The sequence below is a fragment of the Ambystoma mexicanum genome, chromosome 5q, assembly GCF_040938575.1.
Source record: "Ambystoma mexicanum isolate Mex_15411 chromosome 5q, UKY_AmexF1_1, whole genome shotgun sequence".
In the NCBI taxonomy this organism is placed as follows: Eukaryota; Metazoa; Chordata; class Amphibia; order Caudata; family Ambystomatidae; genus Ambystoma; species Ambystoma mexicanum.
The window spans coordinates 1,162,913,046-1,162,929,778 of NC_090933.1; the positions used below are offsets into that span (position 1 = coordinate 1,162,913,046).

Consider the following 16,733-nt stretch of genomic DNA (forward strand, 5'->3'; position numbering starts at 1 on the left):
AATACAATAAAGCCGTCCCTCATTCTGCTGCTATCCGAGAATAATTTTGAGAGTTTTGGTTTCTCTGACAACATAAACAACCCTGTACTTCTTATCTGTTTTTTTTGTCCAATTCACTCTCTAGCTACATGCATGTGTCCCTGCTATCCTGATCCATTGCATGCAACAACTTGCCTGTTGTATATTGACCGGATACACCCCAATGCCTTCAGCTGGGTTAAAAAATAAAGAACATTCATTCTGAAACCAAAGAAACTCAAAAGAGACCCCTGCATGCGAGAGATGACAGATATAGTGGGGGGAAAGGTGAAGAAGGTTTAATGAGGAGAGAGTGTCGATAGAGAGTATAAGAGACAGAGAGGATGGATGAGCGAGAGATAGAGACAGATAGAGCAATGCCTTATCACCTCTCTTCACGGCGTTATTTGGTCGGGTTGTTTGCATACGTTGGAGAAAGGGATGCTTTCATGGAAAGAAAAGGAGTGCATTTCCTTATCTTAGGCATTCCTGCTGCCATGGTTTGCAAGTTTCTTGCTCAATAACTTTGTCCTCAGGATGGGTCTGGATATGGGTTTGCCTTTTATTCCAAGAGGGCAGACTTTTATCCTGAGATCGCAATGCTTGCATGAATAGTATTTGGTAGCAGTTTACTTTTCCATTTAGTTTACTTTCTTTTAACTCTATCGTTTGCACTTTAACACAGTTGGATGGTGGTATATAGGTATTCACATTTGGACCGAGTACATATGGACTGTGGAGTGGGCGAAACTGGCAGTACTGAAGCATAGGAGGGTATCCGTTCTGATGCTGTTCACAGAAAATATGATGTCTATTTTAGTTCTTCGCACAGTATTTAGTACAATGTTATTTCTCCTGGCCTAAAAAGAATGGCGTGCACTTGATCCACTTGGGTCACACCATAGAATTATTTTTCCTGTGCGAGTTTGCAGCTGTCCGTCAATGTTCCTTCCCGCACACATTGTTCTGATGGCACATAGGTGTGTCGATACTGACCCCTCCCGTGTTTAATTTGGCACTTACTCGTGTTCCATTGTCAAAATATCTGCGCTATTGAGATTGTTATGATTGGGCAGCATTCTGTAATATGATGGATCAATTATATTTAATGTTCTACCACGATAATTCTAACAGGATACTTGCTAGCATGGGTACTTATACAAAACGAGCATTATAAGATGTACATTTCTTGCCACAGTATTTAGAACTGATGTTTTTATACAGCATTGTGTTTTCTGGTGGCCATTTTTCGGTTGTGGGACACTATTGGATAGCTCAGTGTAACAAACACTATTACACACAGCAACTAATGTTCTAGTGAGAAGTGGCGCATACATGTAATTCGTCACTGGCACAATGTGTCTGTGTATGGCGGTTAAATGTATGTGTGGCGGCTATTCACGAGCCAACAGATTTGAAAACGAGTTCTAAATATATGACGTTTTGGGCATTCTTTTTTTTGTTTAATGGGTGTCAGGAATACACACCCTCTAAAGACATCGGCGTTTAAGGGTGGCGGCCTTTGAGAAATGTCAGGGTACTCTCTCTCTCACCCATGTGAGAGTGAACCCCAAACCCCTGAGACAGAAAGCTGAGTCTGCTAGAAAAAAAACGAACCCTGGCTGTCAGTCGAAGACCAACGAGCCCATCCAAGAAAGTCAACCCCGGCTGAGCCGCTCGCCCAATAGGAACACGGGCGCTTCTGACAATTGGGCGTGGCCTGGGGTGGAGGGAAGGTTCGGGTGGCGGTTGGTGGTTGCTGTTGGCGGGCGGAGAGAGGACCGCCGGAGCGGCGCGCGCGGGGGCGTGCCGCGCTTAGTTTCGAAGGCTGGCACGCGCGCGCGCGCGCCGCGCTGTCGGTTTATCTGCTGGGGGCGCGCGCGGCGGTGTCAGTTATCGTCAGCCTGTGCAGTGAGTAAGAGCTGCGGCCGTGGTGGTGAGGGGGAGGGTTTGTGTGCGCGCGTGCGAGACCAGCAGCAGAGTCCGGATAACGGCTCCCAGGAGACGGGCACTGCCAGCGGCTCAGAAGTGAGGGCACAGGGAGCCAGCCCGGCGTCGCACCCTCCCCAGGAGGCCCGTCTCCTCAGGCGGCAGGGCTGCTTCTCTATCGCCCGTACGCTGTTCTCTTTGCTCCAGGCGAATGGATGATCATTACCTGCCCGAGCTCATGGCGGAGAAAGACACCCTGGACTCCTCTTTCACGCACGCCCTCAGGATGGTCAGCCAAGGTAAGCTAGGAGAGGTGGCACCGGAGGGTTGGAAAGGAGTGTACTCCGTCCAGGGGACGAAACCACGAGAGAGGATGAGAAATCGCACCTGTGTTTAAAAGATGTCATCACCTGGGGAATCAGGGGGGTCTCCCGTTTAAGAAAGTAGGGTGCGTATGAGGGTCCATCCACCGATAATCGGACAATAGTTGCTGCTTTGCATGGGGCAGGGTGCAAACACAAGCAGCACCCAAAACTAGGAGCTACGGGGCAGTGGCAGGCGGGAAAAGAGGCAACCACATGAGCCCCACGGCCAGCATCGAGGGGGGTAAAGACATTATATACCATGGTGTGTGCCCCAGGGCTAGGGGGGCTGGGAGAATGTGTACCACACGAGCTGGGACTCTGGTGCATTGCACAGGGAGTGAGGCCAGGAGAAGCTTTCGAGCCCCGGGCTGCCTTTGATGCTATCTGGGGGGCAGCATAAAGCCGTGTAAACACCAGGGGTAGCACCGGGGTGACGGTGTGCAAGGATTTACTACCACAGTGCGGGCATCCGTGCATTTCAGCAGAACCAGGGCATGGGGGAACACAGGAATGTAGATGGGGTGTTAGATTGGGACTCATGCCCAATTCACAGCATAGCTTGGACAATCTGTCCAGGGATGGGGGTGTGGACACAGCAATACCGGGGCGTATAGTGTGCGGCGGGGCCAGTGAATACCATGGGACAGGTGTGGATATGCAGCACGCGCTCTGATCGAGATGATAATGTCACAGATGGCGGGGGACATATAGATGGACATTAATAGGAATAAGCGGGCGAATGCCCAGGGGAGCCTTGGAGGACACGGGTCCGGGTGCATACGGGGGAGGATACGACCCGGCGTATCACGGAGAGAACAGCGCGTACACGGGCTGCAGAAGTGTGGGCTAGGAGAATGCCACCCCCTGGGCTGGCACTGGGGTGAAGTGCTGCCAGCAGGGCTTGTAGGTGGGAAGGCGTGTCGCCAAGTGGATGCCGCGGGGTGGCCGCAGGGGGCGAGTCTGTACACCCAGGACAGGAGTGGCGGGGGTTGCTCAGCCCATGACCTCTCCGAGGCCGATAAGGAGGGCACCATCCCATTGCTTAATGATAAGTGATGCCAGAGCCTTTTGGAGGCAGCTCGTGGGGGCTGGGATTCGGAGGACTGGCTGGGGCCAGGGCTTATAGTAGTCGCAGGGCATGTTACTAGCGTGGTGCTGGACTTAAAAGCACCGAGGAAGGAAGGGCTGGCACTGCGCGGGAACTGGCAGCAGAAGCGGGCCGAGCGCACCCCGGCGGCCTGGGTGCAGGAGGGGCATGGCCGGGGCTGCTGCTGCGGGACAGGGCTGCGAGCCGCACTCGGCACCAGGGCCAGCGCCCTGCCCCCCCCCTCCTCTCCCCGGGCTGCTCCCCGGGCTCCAGGCGTCTCCCAGCGTCGCGGTGGGGTGGGGGGGGGGCAGAGGCTCTGTTTTTAATTGGGGCTGGCGCGTGGCGGTATCCTTCTCCCGACCCTCATTACGCTGGCGGCCGAAGCCATTGCCCCTCCCTGATGATTACCCCGCTCCAGCTCACCAGCAGGGGTCGGATTATTATCCCGAGCCTCGTCAGTACCTTGACACTGGTGCCTAACCTCCCTTTATGACCACCACACACGACCGGCCGGTGTTTCCGCGCCTGTGCTGCAAAGGCCCCGGGCGCACCCGCCAAAAGACCTGCCTGCATTTCCACTTTACTTTCAGCACATGCGCGTTCTGCATTTAAGCGGCTGTTGTAGTGTCTCTTGCACATTTCAGTGGGGCCCACTACAATGGAGGTGGTCGTTTTGATTGCCTTTTTCCCCTAAAAACCTTTATGACGTCACGGAACAGGCTCGGAAAGGAAACGGGACGTGGTCGTTAAAAGCAAATACATATTCCAAAAAATCCTGCAAGCCCCCACACGAAGAAGAGGAGAGTTTTTCCCAGTCACCAATTTCCCATGAATTCCTGGGAGACCCTGCCAACGACTCCCAGCTACTGAGGTGTCCCCGGCCTCTGTGCTCTACCCGCCGTGCAGGGACTCGTGCACAGCCCCCAACTCCTGCTGGGGTGTCGCTGGTGTGTGATTAGGGTACCAACCAGCCACACCCTAAAACGCCAGAGTTGGGAGGATAATGTAAAGGCTTGCTCGGTGATGGCTGCTGGGTCAAGCCCAGGCAATGCCCAGACAGGCGGAAAAAAGCAGTGTGCAACGCTCGGGCCCCAGGGCTCCCACTGCATTCTTTCCCCCCCCCCTGTGCTTGCAGTGGGAATCGAATTGCCGAACCTTAAAAGCTCAGCCTCCCGAGTTGGATCCAATGTGTGCGCTTTTCTCCATTTCTCCCGGCCCTGCGCCGAGCAGCCGCCGGAGCCCAGGGCGCACATACACGCTGCGCGCTAATTATTATTGCCCAGGCTGTACTCTCTTGCAACACGAGAAGCCATCAATCATATGACATGTGACAGTCGGGCCGACAGCCTGATTGATTATCCTGCATCTTTTCTTAGACGTGTTCCATTTGTGAGGTTTCAGTGGTCAGAATACCCCGAAATCAGCTCTCTGTGCGCAGTGTTATTAGCTCACCAGGCCGAGCATCACCCCCGGGGCGCCGAGTTTATAGATATTTTGCAAGCATTTTTCATTGTGCGGATATAGTGCCACGAGGCACCGGGTGCAGTATTTATGCTAGGGATATAGCTGTACCCAGAGCAGGCTGCTTTGCGGGATCTGTTGGAGAAAGGACTAGGGATACCAGGAGCGTAACACGCAATGTATGAGATAACGCACACATTTACCGAGAGTGCCGCTCTTTGTATGGCTCCCCGGAGCTGGGGTGAAAGTGCACTGTCTTTTACAGGAGCCCGTTAGTTAGCGTGTCCGTTCATGTTTCTGTCCAGCCCCTATTGATTCTTCGCTGATGTGTCCGCGTCGCCTGTTGGCCTCGTTGTTTATGTGTGTTGTTGACTGGAGCTCCTCCAGCAGAAATCACGGGCAGAACGAGGCGCTGCCAGTCTGTCATCCCGTATTGACTATCACTTGAAAAATGTAGTCTTGATTTGGAGAAGGACGGGGGGGGGGCACTTCGGCGCGTTACCGCCGCGTGCACTTGTGAGGATTTCCAGGACTGTACATTGTCCTTCAGACTGCAACACAAGCAGCTCTATTTGAGATCTTGCCATGTTGTGGAAAGTCGTGTCTAGTTGTGATTGATTGTGGCTGAACGCAAACTCCGCGCATCCTGCGATGGCCATTACATCTGAAAGTAGGTCATCACAGGCGCCGAATACTAGATCAACCTGACACTTTAGGCACACGTCCAAATGTATGTGCATGTATTAAAGCTCTGATTTTTTTAATATTAGGTGCTCTACTTTCAACCCGTCACCAGAACACGCCTGATCTTGATTACAGCCTACGCTGTTCGCCCAGTGAACCCTGGTGCAGTCTGACATCTATGGCTGTATTGTGTGGGAAGAAGTCGTCCCTGGTCCCCTCATGGGCCCTCTACCGCTTAAAATAGATTGAACACAAGCCTGTTCTCCAGGCATTATAGGAGTACAAGTGTGCTGTGTGGGTTTGTAAATCGGGGGGTGCTGTCCTTAAGGCCGGGGTCTGACGCAAAGACCAGGAAGGATGTACTCATATGATATTGGGCTGTATAAAGCGCAACTGCAGCAACACAGTGTCTGGTGTCCCCAGCACTCAAGCTACCATTAGACTGTAGCTTTAATGCACTCAACCTGCAGGCATTTTCTATCTTCATATTTGGACTATTGCTTGTGTAAGTTGTCTTTGGCTTGACTCTATCGACGCATTCGGTCCCATGTTTCTTTTTTCGTGGAAATGTACAGGGCATGTTGTGCCGTCTCTTCCTGAGCGGTAGTGCGCGGAATTACTGTTTCGTTGTTTTCCTCGTGTTCAGGGGAGGTTGTCTTAACATCACAGCAGTGAGGTAGAAGTGTGCGTGTTTCCACATTTCCCCCGACCAGGCATTGAGGTGTGTTGCGTTCAGCTTGTCTGGTTTGCGTGCACTAGTGCTGTTGCCTTGAATGCGTGTAGAGGGTTCCAGTCAGTATCGCACATTCTCTTTGGGCTCCTTCTATACACAATTGGTGCCGTCCCAGGAGTCATTGCATTATTATACCCCCACCTTGAACGCCACACTAGGAGCTCACCTTTAGTGTAGGTGAGTAGGGTGTCTGGACCCTACTTATCTACTGATACATTCGGTGCTGTAATCTCACGAGCTCTCCCTTTCTATCTTGCACTAGAATTATTCTAGAACTATGATATAAGGTAAGAGCAATGATCTCAAGAAATCTGGGGCATATTTCGCAGAATGCAGTGTTTATCAATCATACAAGTAGCCCCACTTATCAGGAATGCACCACCAGCTTATCTAATTATTCCACTGTGGAAATGCGCCCATGGGAGATACATGCACTAGTGTGTGGATGTCAACCGGACAGTGAGCGAGTAGATGTGCAGTCATTACCATAAACAGAATCGCTTCTTAGGGCCACACACGCACACACACGCACACGAGACAGAGAGAGAAAAGAATCACAGAGCAACAAGACAGTTTGTCATGGATCAGACAACGGTGTTCCTGTGTGGAAGCTTGGATCATAAAGCATAGCACCTTGTTCTAAAGTAATAAGGCTCCCTCACCAGGCTCCCTCATACCTAGCCTCGCGCTTCACTCATTATACACCAGCACGAGCACTCAGATCTGTACAAAACCAAGGTCTTGCGATCCCCAGATTTAAGCTTCAATCTACTGGAGGCGCCAGCTTCCCTGTCCTGGCAGCCAAGCTCTGGAACACCGTACCACTTCTGATCAGAACCCTACCGTCATTCAACCAATTCAAACACAAAGCCAAGCTTTGGTTAGTCACTTCCTACTAACAACTGCTCCTCTTTATTGAATGGGCCAGCTGGGACCCTACTTGCACTGATGATCAATGCCTGATCTGTAACGCCTACTGTTTACTTGTTGCAATCGGTCGGGACTATTGTGATTATATGTAATGTACTGCTCCCTTACTTGTAAATATTATGTAATTGCTTGACTAAGATATGCGCCCGGTTGCCCTTGGGCCTGGCCTGCGCTATATAAATAAAATAAATACAAATACAAATAATAAGGCAATTGACTTTCCTGCTACCCTGAGCAGAGGCACACATTTGTAAGCCATCAAGTGCTCAACATGCCTTGGTTTACTTTTTACCTGAAATTAATACAAACGATCCACCCAAAAAAAACAATCTGCAGCGTATAAAAAAAAACCTCAAATTAAAAACTCCTTCGTGCTGACGAATCAAAGGTGTTCAAGTCGTTGCTTATTTCCTTGACCATCCTGCTTTAACAGTAAGCGACATATGAGCAAATAAAGAAATTGATGAGGTTCCTAGGTCAACTATCTGAATTTGTGTACACATTTCAACATGAACCACACTTCATTATTGCAATAATTTAATGATTGGACATTAGAAGTATTATTTGGAAAGCACACTGCCTGTCCTTAACAAGGCATCCATTGCCAGAGAACAATCACCATGCTAGTACAGTCACAACCCATAGTTCAAAGTGATGCAACAGGGTGCAGATAACCACCTGGTGATATTATGGAGCTATCTTTCTATTGTTTCACAAGAAATAGTGAACAGGTGCCTGCCCAACCGCGGTAATGAGCAGATGAACATTCCTGACAAGCAAAAGTTGTCCTGCAAAGCCGGGCATCGGCCATGCTGGTTGTGGGTCCAAGTGTTTGAAAGTAGAAGTGAGGACTCTGGACCGCATGTTGTTGACAGGCACGTAGGTGAATCCAAAACTGAACTTGCTGCTAGTTAATGCTTGGTGTGTGTTGGTTTCAAGGGGGATTGTGAATGAGTCCTGGCTTGTGATTGGGGCAGTTGGAGATCATTTGGCCATACCCTTTTATAGAAGTTGTCAAGGGGTGAGCATGTTGGTATGTTGAAAGTTAAGGTCTTGGAAAGTAACATTTCTCTTTAACTATGAGTTAAAAAGGATATGTATTATGTATACATACTGCTTTGTTTGAACTATTCTTTCAAACATTAATATGTGCAGAGGATGGCGAGTCACCATGCAGAATAAATATATCAATGAGCGTGTGTCCCATATACACATTGGCATGAGTAGTTTATGAACGTAAGCAATAATGACTTACCTCACTGTAGTTTTTCTTTCTAGGGTCACCAAAATAATATAGAAGCCTATTGCATTTGTGGTTGGTCATGATAAATTGTTTCCTGGAAAGTTGATATATTGGTATCATGTGTGTGTAATGGGGATGGGGGGTGGGGGGGAGTAAACTGGATAACCTATCGGCTGTTGGTACCCGCCAAACGAAGCCCCACACATGAACGGGTACATTTCTAATTATACTGAAAAAATTCGTTAATTAAAGTAATTACATGACAAAGCACTTTTCCCCTACCCGGGTCTCCTTGTCTTTAACCATTTTATCGTCTTTTATATACACACATAAAAAAGGTCCAGTTTTGCCCATGGGACACATGTATACATTCCAAATGCGGGGCTCTGTGACCTCCAAGTCCCACTCCATGCAACTAAAACTTTTCTGGGCCTCCTCAGTCTGTGTATCAAGAGAGGCAAGCAGTTGAAGGGTTAATAGGTATATTTACAGTTTTCGGATACTATGTGCAAGTGCGTCCCATCGAAGCACACTCTCGTTGCTCTTTCTGATCGCTGTCAGCAGCAGTCCTGATCAGAAGCATTGTATCTTTTGTAGATGTACATTCTTGTTAGTACATGCATTGAAGGGACCTCTGCTAGCCTTCTGCATCACCATTTCCTCTAACACTGCAGACTCCAATTTAGCGCTTGAGATTGGGCGATGTGTCCACACCACTGATGATAAAGACTCCTTTTCCAGCCCCGGGTTTCCTACTGAATGGATTTGCTTTTCACTGTCAAGTATCGAAAAACATTGGCTGGAATGGACATCAGTGCTCGTGCAATGAAGCACTTCACGGCCTTGGCCTTTGTACTGTTGACTATTGAGGGCAGTCTAGGGGGATTTTGAATGATCGAACATTAAGCTACGGCAGTAGAGTTGCTCATAAGAGGGGTCCCTGACATTTTGCTAAAAAGTGCTTCAAATACACATTCTCAGTTAACCAGTGATTATGATAATTGTCTGAGTGCCTCAAGTGCTGACTAATGTTTGAATCCCAATAGGTGAAGAGGGAAGGACCGCAAAGTAGTAAGTGCACAGAAGAGGGCATGAGAAGAGGAGTTATATGGCCTGATCTATAACCTTGATCCCTGAGTCTCTGATCAGGACCTATCGAATCCCACCCACCGACTTCCTCTTCACTGAAGCCGGTGTATTGGGCAGATGCACACGCTGCATGGCTGCCACAGAGTTTCTCTAGCCACATTTCCACGGTTCTATGACATCATTCCAAATTGCGCATTCTGCCTGTAACATGCGCTGTCACCCCAAACGCAGATCTCCAAACTACTCACCTTACAGTATATGTGCATGCTTGTATGTATAAAGCCAACTCACTTAATGCTGCTTACAATGCTTATTTTGGTTTTAATCTGGTGGGGAGCTACTCCAGCTACCATCTTCTGCTTTTTTCAGGCTCCATGTTCCGCTTTTCTTACCACTGTAGTTTGATCTCGCTCCACTCTTCACATGATCGCTGCCACTTAACCTCTTTTCAGATTTCCCTATAATAAGTGCCCCCCGCAGCCTTCATGGCTGTCCCCCTTATCCACTGTTACCTGCTGCTTATGGGATATGAAGTTTGCTGAGGCGCCAGTGTGCAGCCCTCACTTGTACCGTTGCCCACCCATGCAGGGCCGGCGACTTTTTTTGTGTCAGCATGCCAGTGGAGAAGCATTGTCTTGCCCTCTTTTTTAAGAACACTCTTTATATAGTAAAGTATTTTCACTTGAAATGGTTCCCATTGCAGTACTAACCCAGCAACGTGCAAACAGAGTGATGTCTAAAGACGCCATGCAATGTGTTTGGATCTCCTTTTGGTTGCTTTGGCCCAGTTTAAAGAGTTTATGCCCAGCTCCCACAAGCAAGTACAATTGACTGCGTCAATGTTGCTCCCTGATACCTGTGGGTTTTCACTTCGTAAATAAATAAGTAAAAAAAAACATTGGAAACAGTCAGTTAAAATATTTATGGTCCAAGCAAAAAGTAATATAGAAATAGTACTTTTTTTTTTTTTAACGAAATGCATGTTATTGTTTGTGTGTGAAAATGGAATCAATCAACATAAAAAACGCACTATCCTTTTAGTATGGTTAGTCAACGGGAGTTTTATGAAGAGGGTTGGATTATGTACATTCCATGTCCCAGAATCCTTGGGATGTCATTTTAGTACACCTCGGCATGTAATGGAAAGTTGGGAGAGTTGATGGGGGAATTAGAGAGTTGAAGGTTGGCTAGACTATGATAAGGTTGCCCTGTCCTTAGGAAAAGTTGAAGCTCACCTCTCGCTTGTCTCCGCTTCGACTTACAAGAGTGTTTACTACTGGAGTACATTCAGTTCTATCAGACGACAGAAAATCAGGAGGTATTCCTTTATGGGATCAGTTCAGTGGGACTGTGGTAAAGGGTTAGAGCAGGAAGCGTGTGGCCTCGTTTGAGTTTAGGTGAGAGTAATACCTGCTTGAAAAAGCTTTGAAGAATCTGCAGAGATCCTTCATCAGTGAAGCAACAAATGATCAAATGTATTCTCTGAAGTAGGCTCAGCAAAACACCAACTGGTTTGAATGTGCCGCTTTGTGACATAGATAGTGGATGGGAATTCCAGCTGGGTCAATGATGGATCTCTAAGCCGGATGATGATACATGGCTGCCAGATCAATTCAATCTGTGTTAGATGGATGTCTGTAGCAATGTGCATTTGAGTGAGAGCAAGTTCTGGGCAGTGTCTCTGGATACTTCAAAGACCCACCCCTTCAAGGAATATCAATATCACGTCACCCCTCGCACCGATGCCTGCCCCTCTCCTCCCTGCCACCCGGTACAGCTGTACGTCTCCTCTGTCCCCCTCTGTATCCTACCTCCGCTGTTGTTACCACTGAAAAGCGTTCCGTTATGCATCTGTCATGTTGTACACCTCTGTAAAGCGCACTGTTATGTATCTGTATTGGTGTATACCGCTGTAAAGCCCTGAATTGCTCCTCGAAGTAAGGTCCGCGCTCAATAAATACCATCATGATGATAATAATAATAATTATAAGCTTGCCAGCTTTTTCGGTGAAAGAAACCATAGATGATGAAAAAACATGTAAGGAATACAAACATTGCTATAGAATGCGGGAATGTTATTCCCCCCAATCACCCAAATAAATGTTAGACTTGTCTCTCGAGTGGCTGTTTTGCGAGTGCTGTCTCACACAGACAGTAGGAATTCCACAGAGGGTATCTACCACAACTTTTCTTTGCATGTTTAGTGTTGGCGTGTTGATTTATATTTCAATGATCACTATTTTGGAATTTTTTGGACTTCACCTTTCTTAGGCCAATTCTGCAAAATAAAACAAGTTCTACTTGTCCCCAGAACTGTGCTGTTGGTTTCAGTTTCCGGTTCCAACTGTGGTTTCTGTACAACACTTACAAGGAGTTTCTCAGGTAAACTCCCTTATGATCTCCCAAAGATTGTGTTCTTCTTTTGTTCCAATTAGGGGGCCCAAGGTTCACAAGCACATAACCGTACACTTTTCCACTTCCAGGAAACTCCAGGAGAGGAAATTTAGGATTAAGTCAAGTAGCAGGCAGCCTGACTCTATACGAAGATTAAAATAATTCAAGTATTTATGTACACAACTGTACATTTCTTGCCACACATTGAGTTTTAAATAAGTTAGTGGTCTAGAGATTGGCATTATAAAGATAAACCCATGACCCCAATGGGTGGTTTCTAAGAAGCCGCCCTCCCATTTTCTCCACACTTACAGTTAGCAAATTTTTAGCGAGCATATACTAAGTCACACATGTCTTGGTCCATTCCTACTTATGGAAATGGCTACATGCAAGCAAGCTGAATGCGTGTTTATTTTCAGAGTTTTCGAAGAGAGGTGGGGCTTGCTTTTCTGTTCGTTTTTTTGTAAAGGTGAGCACTGTGAATTGGATCCTTCAAATAGGTTTAAAAAAATTAAATGGGAGGGGATAGGCAGGCATTAAAAGTCACTTGCTTTCTGTATTCTCCGTATGTACACAGCACACAATTTCTTACTCGCCCAGTCATTTCTTAATCGCCATTTGGTAGTGGCGAGAGCAGTTTTTGAGGCCGGCTGTAACTATGGTGAGCCATTGGGAATGTTTAGGTAGGTCTGTGTGCTGCACTACTCGTAGCCACAGATCATCCATAGGTTACTTTTCTGGATCAGCTGTATCTTGTCAATTTTAGCTTTTTGTGACTAAAAGTTACATAATAGGAGCTGGGGATGAAATAGGCGATACATCTATTTAGTAGTGATGCAAATGAGAGTTGCTGTCTGAGGACCATGTTAAGGCTGCTCTTTTCCAGGATTGGCATTAAGATTAAGGCAGTGAATAGACCACTGACAGATGGTCTGGTTACATATTGCCAATCCCTAATGGCTCTGTCTTTAGTGCAGTTAAGGAAATCAAGTTTGGGCTTACCTACTTACAGATTCGGTATTCACTGGATCAACAAATCCTTAATATAATGAGAACAAAAACAAAGTCTTATTATTGCCGGCTTGTTTGCAATTACATCTGACGATAAGGAAACAACTGAACTCCGAAGAGTGTCGGTTGGAGAGCTTGAATGGTTTGGAAAAGAGGGGATCCAACGTGTAACTTTTACCTTCTACTGAAAGTGCTCAAATCAAGAATAAATCCTGAGGAGACGGTTGTTCACCCATTGCTGCCCCACGTTTATGAAATTTGCATTCAGCACTTCATAAAATAGATGAATTTCTTCAATTACAAAAATATTCAAAACGTTGCTATTCTGTTAGGCTAGAATCTTTCTCCATCTCTAGAAGCAGTTCATTCTGATTAGTTTGTGCGTTACTATTGCAGTATCAGTGTCCCTACTTTCTGTTGTGCAGGACTTATTACTATGTTGGATCCTTGTCAAATAGGGTTTTATATTTAACTGGTTGGAGGTCACGTGTAGGCGGCCATTATCAGCATTTTACAGCAGGTGTTCCCCTAGTAACATTCCTGGTAGATTCTTTGCTTCATCCTTAACAGAACACATATTTGATGCCATGATGTAGATGACTGGACTTGTGAAGGTCGTGGTATTTTCGGCAGCTATGTCACTAAAGTGCTTTTAGAAGTGAGAGGAAGTAGAACAGTCTGTGGGATGGACTTAAGGACTTTACAGAGGATTGAGGCAGGCCTCTTTAAGGTTTGTCGAGTAGGACACTTACTCAAGTACATTTTTGATGTGTATTGAATGGCCCATTGCCCACAGGCCCCATATAATTTGAAACGGAATCTGTTTACTGGGAAAAGATTTGGTGGATGTAATCACATTTGGCTATTTTGTAATCAGATTCTGGCCCGCAATTGGCCGATTGGTCTGCATTCATTGGGGTTTCTCAGAAATGTGCTCGCTACTTGGAGTTGGAGTTATTTGTTTTGCTAATGCAAAGATTTATGATGCAAATTATTTTCTTATGCCCCCCCCCCTCCCCTCCACATGCCTGCTGAAAGATGTGGGCAGTTAAGGTAATGGTTAGGAAGGTGTTTTGGTGTTCAGATAAATATGACAGAAATGCGTTTAAAAATTAAAAAGATTTTTCATCGAGTCTGTCTGTGACAGAAGTGTATATCTCTGGTTCTTCGTTTACTATTGTTAATAATAATAATAATAAAATACTAACCACTGTATTGACCACAGACTTTAGATTGGCCCAGATGCAGACCTAGAAAGGAGCTGTTTCAAAACGCAGTTCTGCTGAACATAATCACTTTGCACCATGGCAGGAGATGCGTTTGCATAGTGTATATTTCTTAGCATCGCTCCAGCATCTCCTCTCTAAGGCCCTTTTTCTCAGCCAGAAAGATGCTCTCCCGGAGCATCCGCTCCAGCGAAGTGGTATGCAGAATGCTTGTCCTAGGAGGATGGCATTATGTATTTCTTACTAGCAGAAATACCAGCAAGACAAAAAGCTAAGCACACAATGCTCGATCAGAACCACTATCTGCCACTATTTGAAAAGTGGATACAATATTAGTAATATTATGGAAATAATATAATGAACTAGTATAATGTTGTTGTATGCTTTTTGTTACTTTTGAAACGGGAAATAAGATAAGTGATTCTTATTTTTTTGGATTCATAGGAATATACTTTTCTATCTATTATGAGTGATGCATTAATTTATATTTGTTAAATGATCAAGCATTAGCGTACTGAATCTTGTCATTTTATAATCGGGCCGCACATTTTGTACTCACGACTGGCCACTGGCTAGTTATAATTGACCCTTGGCAAGTAAAACGACGTGTGCTGTGTGTATGTGGAGAAGTGAGGGGCCGAGTGACTTGTTTATTCCTGGCTAGTAGCTTCAAATTCAGAATTGTTCCCTTGATGAACAGTATTTACACATTACAAAATTCCCTTACATAGATGCATATATATCCGATACATTGTTATCAAGGCAAGTTAAGTTCCATGTTTGGAAAGCAATGTAGCCAAAGTCCTAAAAGGATCCAATAGGCTCGCTGATTCAAAGATCTGGATTGTGAACTCCTGCAGTCCCTGCAGCTGTTTACCCTACCCCTTACCCAATCCGACTCCCAGTATAGATGAAAGCACAGCGCAGTCTGGGAGAGACACCTGCTTGCACTTTTTAGTAGAAACATTTATGCAAAGCAAAGCTTCCACGTTTTCCTAATTTTTTCATTTTTACCCTTGAACTGTCTGAGACTATGTAATGAACAACGAAAAGACAGGACAGTTGGCTGCACCTCCTCTGTTCATTATTTATTTAACCACCTTTTCTAAAATTGCTGACTCCACACTGCTGATTTGCTATCAGAGAAAAGTGAAACATTCACTTGCTGCGGTAATTTATTTTGTTGACGAAATAAATGATTGTGAGGTACTCCAGTGATAGCAGATATCACAGCCTGTAAGCGTTATTTGACTGTTGCCATCATATTCAATTCTTAGCTGGCGATCAGCAGATTTGAAGTTTACAAGGAATTGATTTTCTTATGGCTGTCTCTACCTTCAGCGATTTAGGATTGGTCTAATCCTTGATATGGGATGCAAGAGGTGTGTGTGGGTTTTGTGAATGATCAAGGAGTGAGTTACCTGATGCTAATTCTTCTGAATATATACATTTTAAATTGAAGAGTTTGAATTTTCATTTCTCTGCTGCCACCAATGAACAATTATTTCCGTAGATATTTGCAGTTAAGCCCTGCACAATAAACTACAATGTCTGTATACATATCAATTTACAGAATACTGCTTCCATAGGTATTTTGAAATCCTCTCCAATGTGGTTGAATAGAATAAACAGCAAACTTCATAGTGGCACATTTGTTATTGCAGTGAAGGGGCAGGAGCCATGTTTCCAGCAAACAAACACATCCCTCCATTTCGGTTGGATCGCGCAGACACACACACTGATGCATGTCCCTCCAGGCACCATCCCAGCCTGGCCCCGCCAGACCTTTTTTCCATGACAACCGGGCTGGAGCCTGCTGCTTTAGTTGTGCCTTGCACTCCCTTTTCCCCTCTAGTTTGGGTTTTGATTTCTCTTTTCTTCCCCACCTGGTGCCTCGGCAGCGCACCACTTTTCCTCCATTCACTTATGCAGGGTAAAACCCAAGATCTTTCGCAAGGGGACTGGCTTTGAAAACTGGATATAAAGGACACACACCCCATGTCCGAAACCGGAAGCAGAGTGCCTTTTTCTCCCCTTCTCCCTGCCCAAAAGGCAGTTTCAACACAAGGTCCTGCTTTTTGGCCTGGAACAGCCCCCTAGGGTCTTAACCAAGATATAAGTCGTGTTGGCCTTTCTTAAACTGAAGGAACTCGCCATATATTCCTATCAAAGTCTCCAGATAGATTTTCAAGTGGCAGTATTTTACACAGTTTTTTTTAAGTTGGCAGTGCAATTTATTTTTAGAGAGTAAAATCTATTTCCCATTCTCAACTCTAAAGCAGGTTTGGTTATGTAGTCCATATTTCTTTGCACTCAGGAAGTCAGGCAAATGACAAAGTTCCTTTTCAGATCAAGCAGTAATAGTAATAAAACACTTTCACATGTTTTTGTTCCCGGAGGATAGCTCAGAAGCAATGCCTTTGTCTTTGAAGGAAGACAGTGCATAGCAATACAGATTCGAATCTCTGCCCTGCACCTAGAGACTGGTCTCTGCTATTAAGCACCTTATAAAAAGAGGTTAATTCATTCTATGGTACCACTTATGCAAATAGATCTGTTAAGT

At 46.0% G+C, this 16,733-nt stretch overlaps 1 protein-coding gene across 4 annotated transcripts in view; it reads left to right on the forward strand.

The window, feature by feature from the left end:
- The first annotated feature begins 1,876 nt into the window (after positions 1 to 1,876).
- KHDRBS3 (KH RNA binding domain containing, signal transduction associated 3) overlaps positions 1,877 to 16,733 on the forward strand; it is a 515,298-nt gene continuing 500,441 nt past the window's right edge. For 2 of the 4 annotated variants that reach the window (XR_011278672.1, XM_069621671.1), the window contains exon 1: positions 1,910 to 2,246. Coding sequence is in view for 2 of the 4 variants with exons in the window: in XM_069621671.1 (XP_069477772.1) it covers positions 2,159 to 2,246 (88 nt within the window). In the remaining 2 variants the exon portion in view is untranslated. Of the gene's footprint in view, positions 2,247 to 16,733 lie in introns of all 4 variants that reach the window. The other 2 variants (XR_011278673.1, XM_069621670.1) reach the window with 2 other exon arrangements.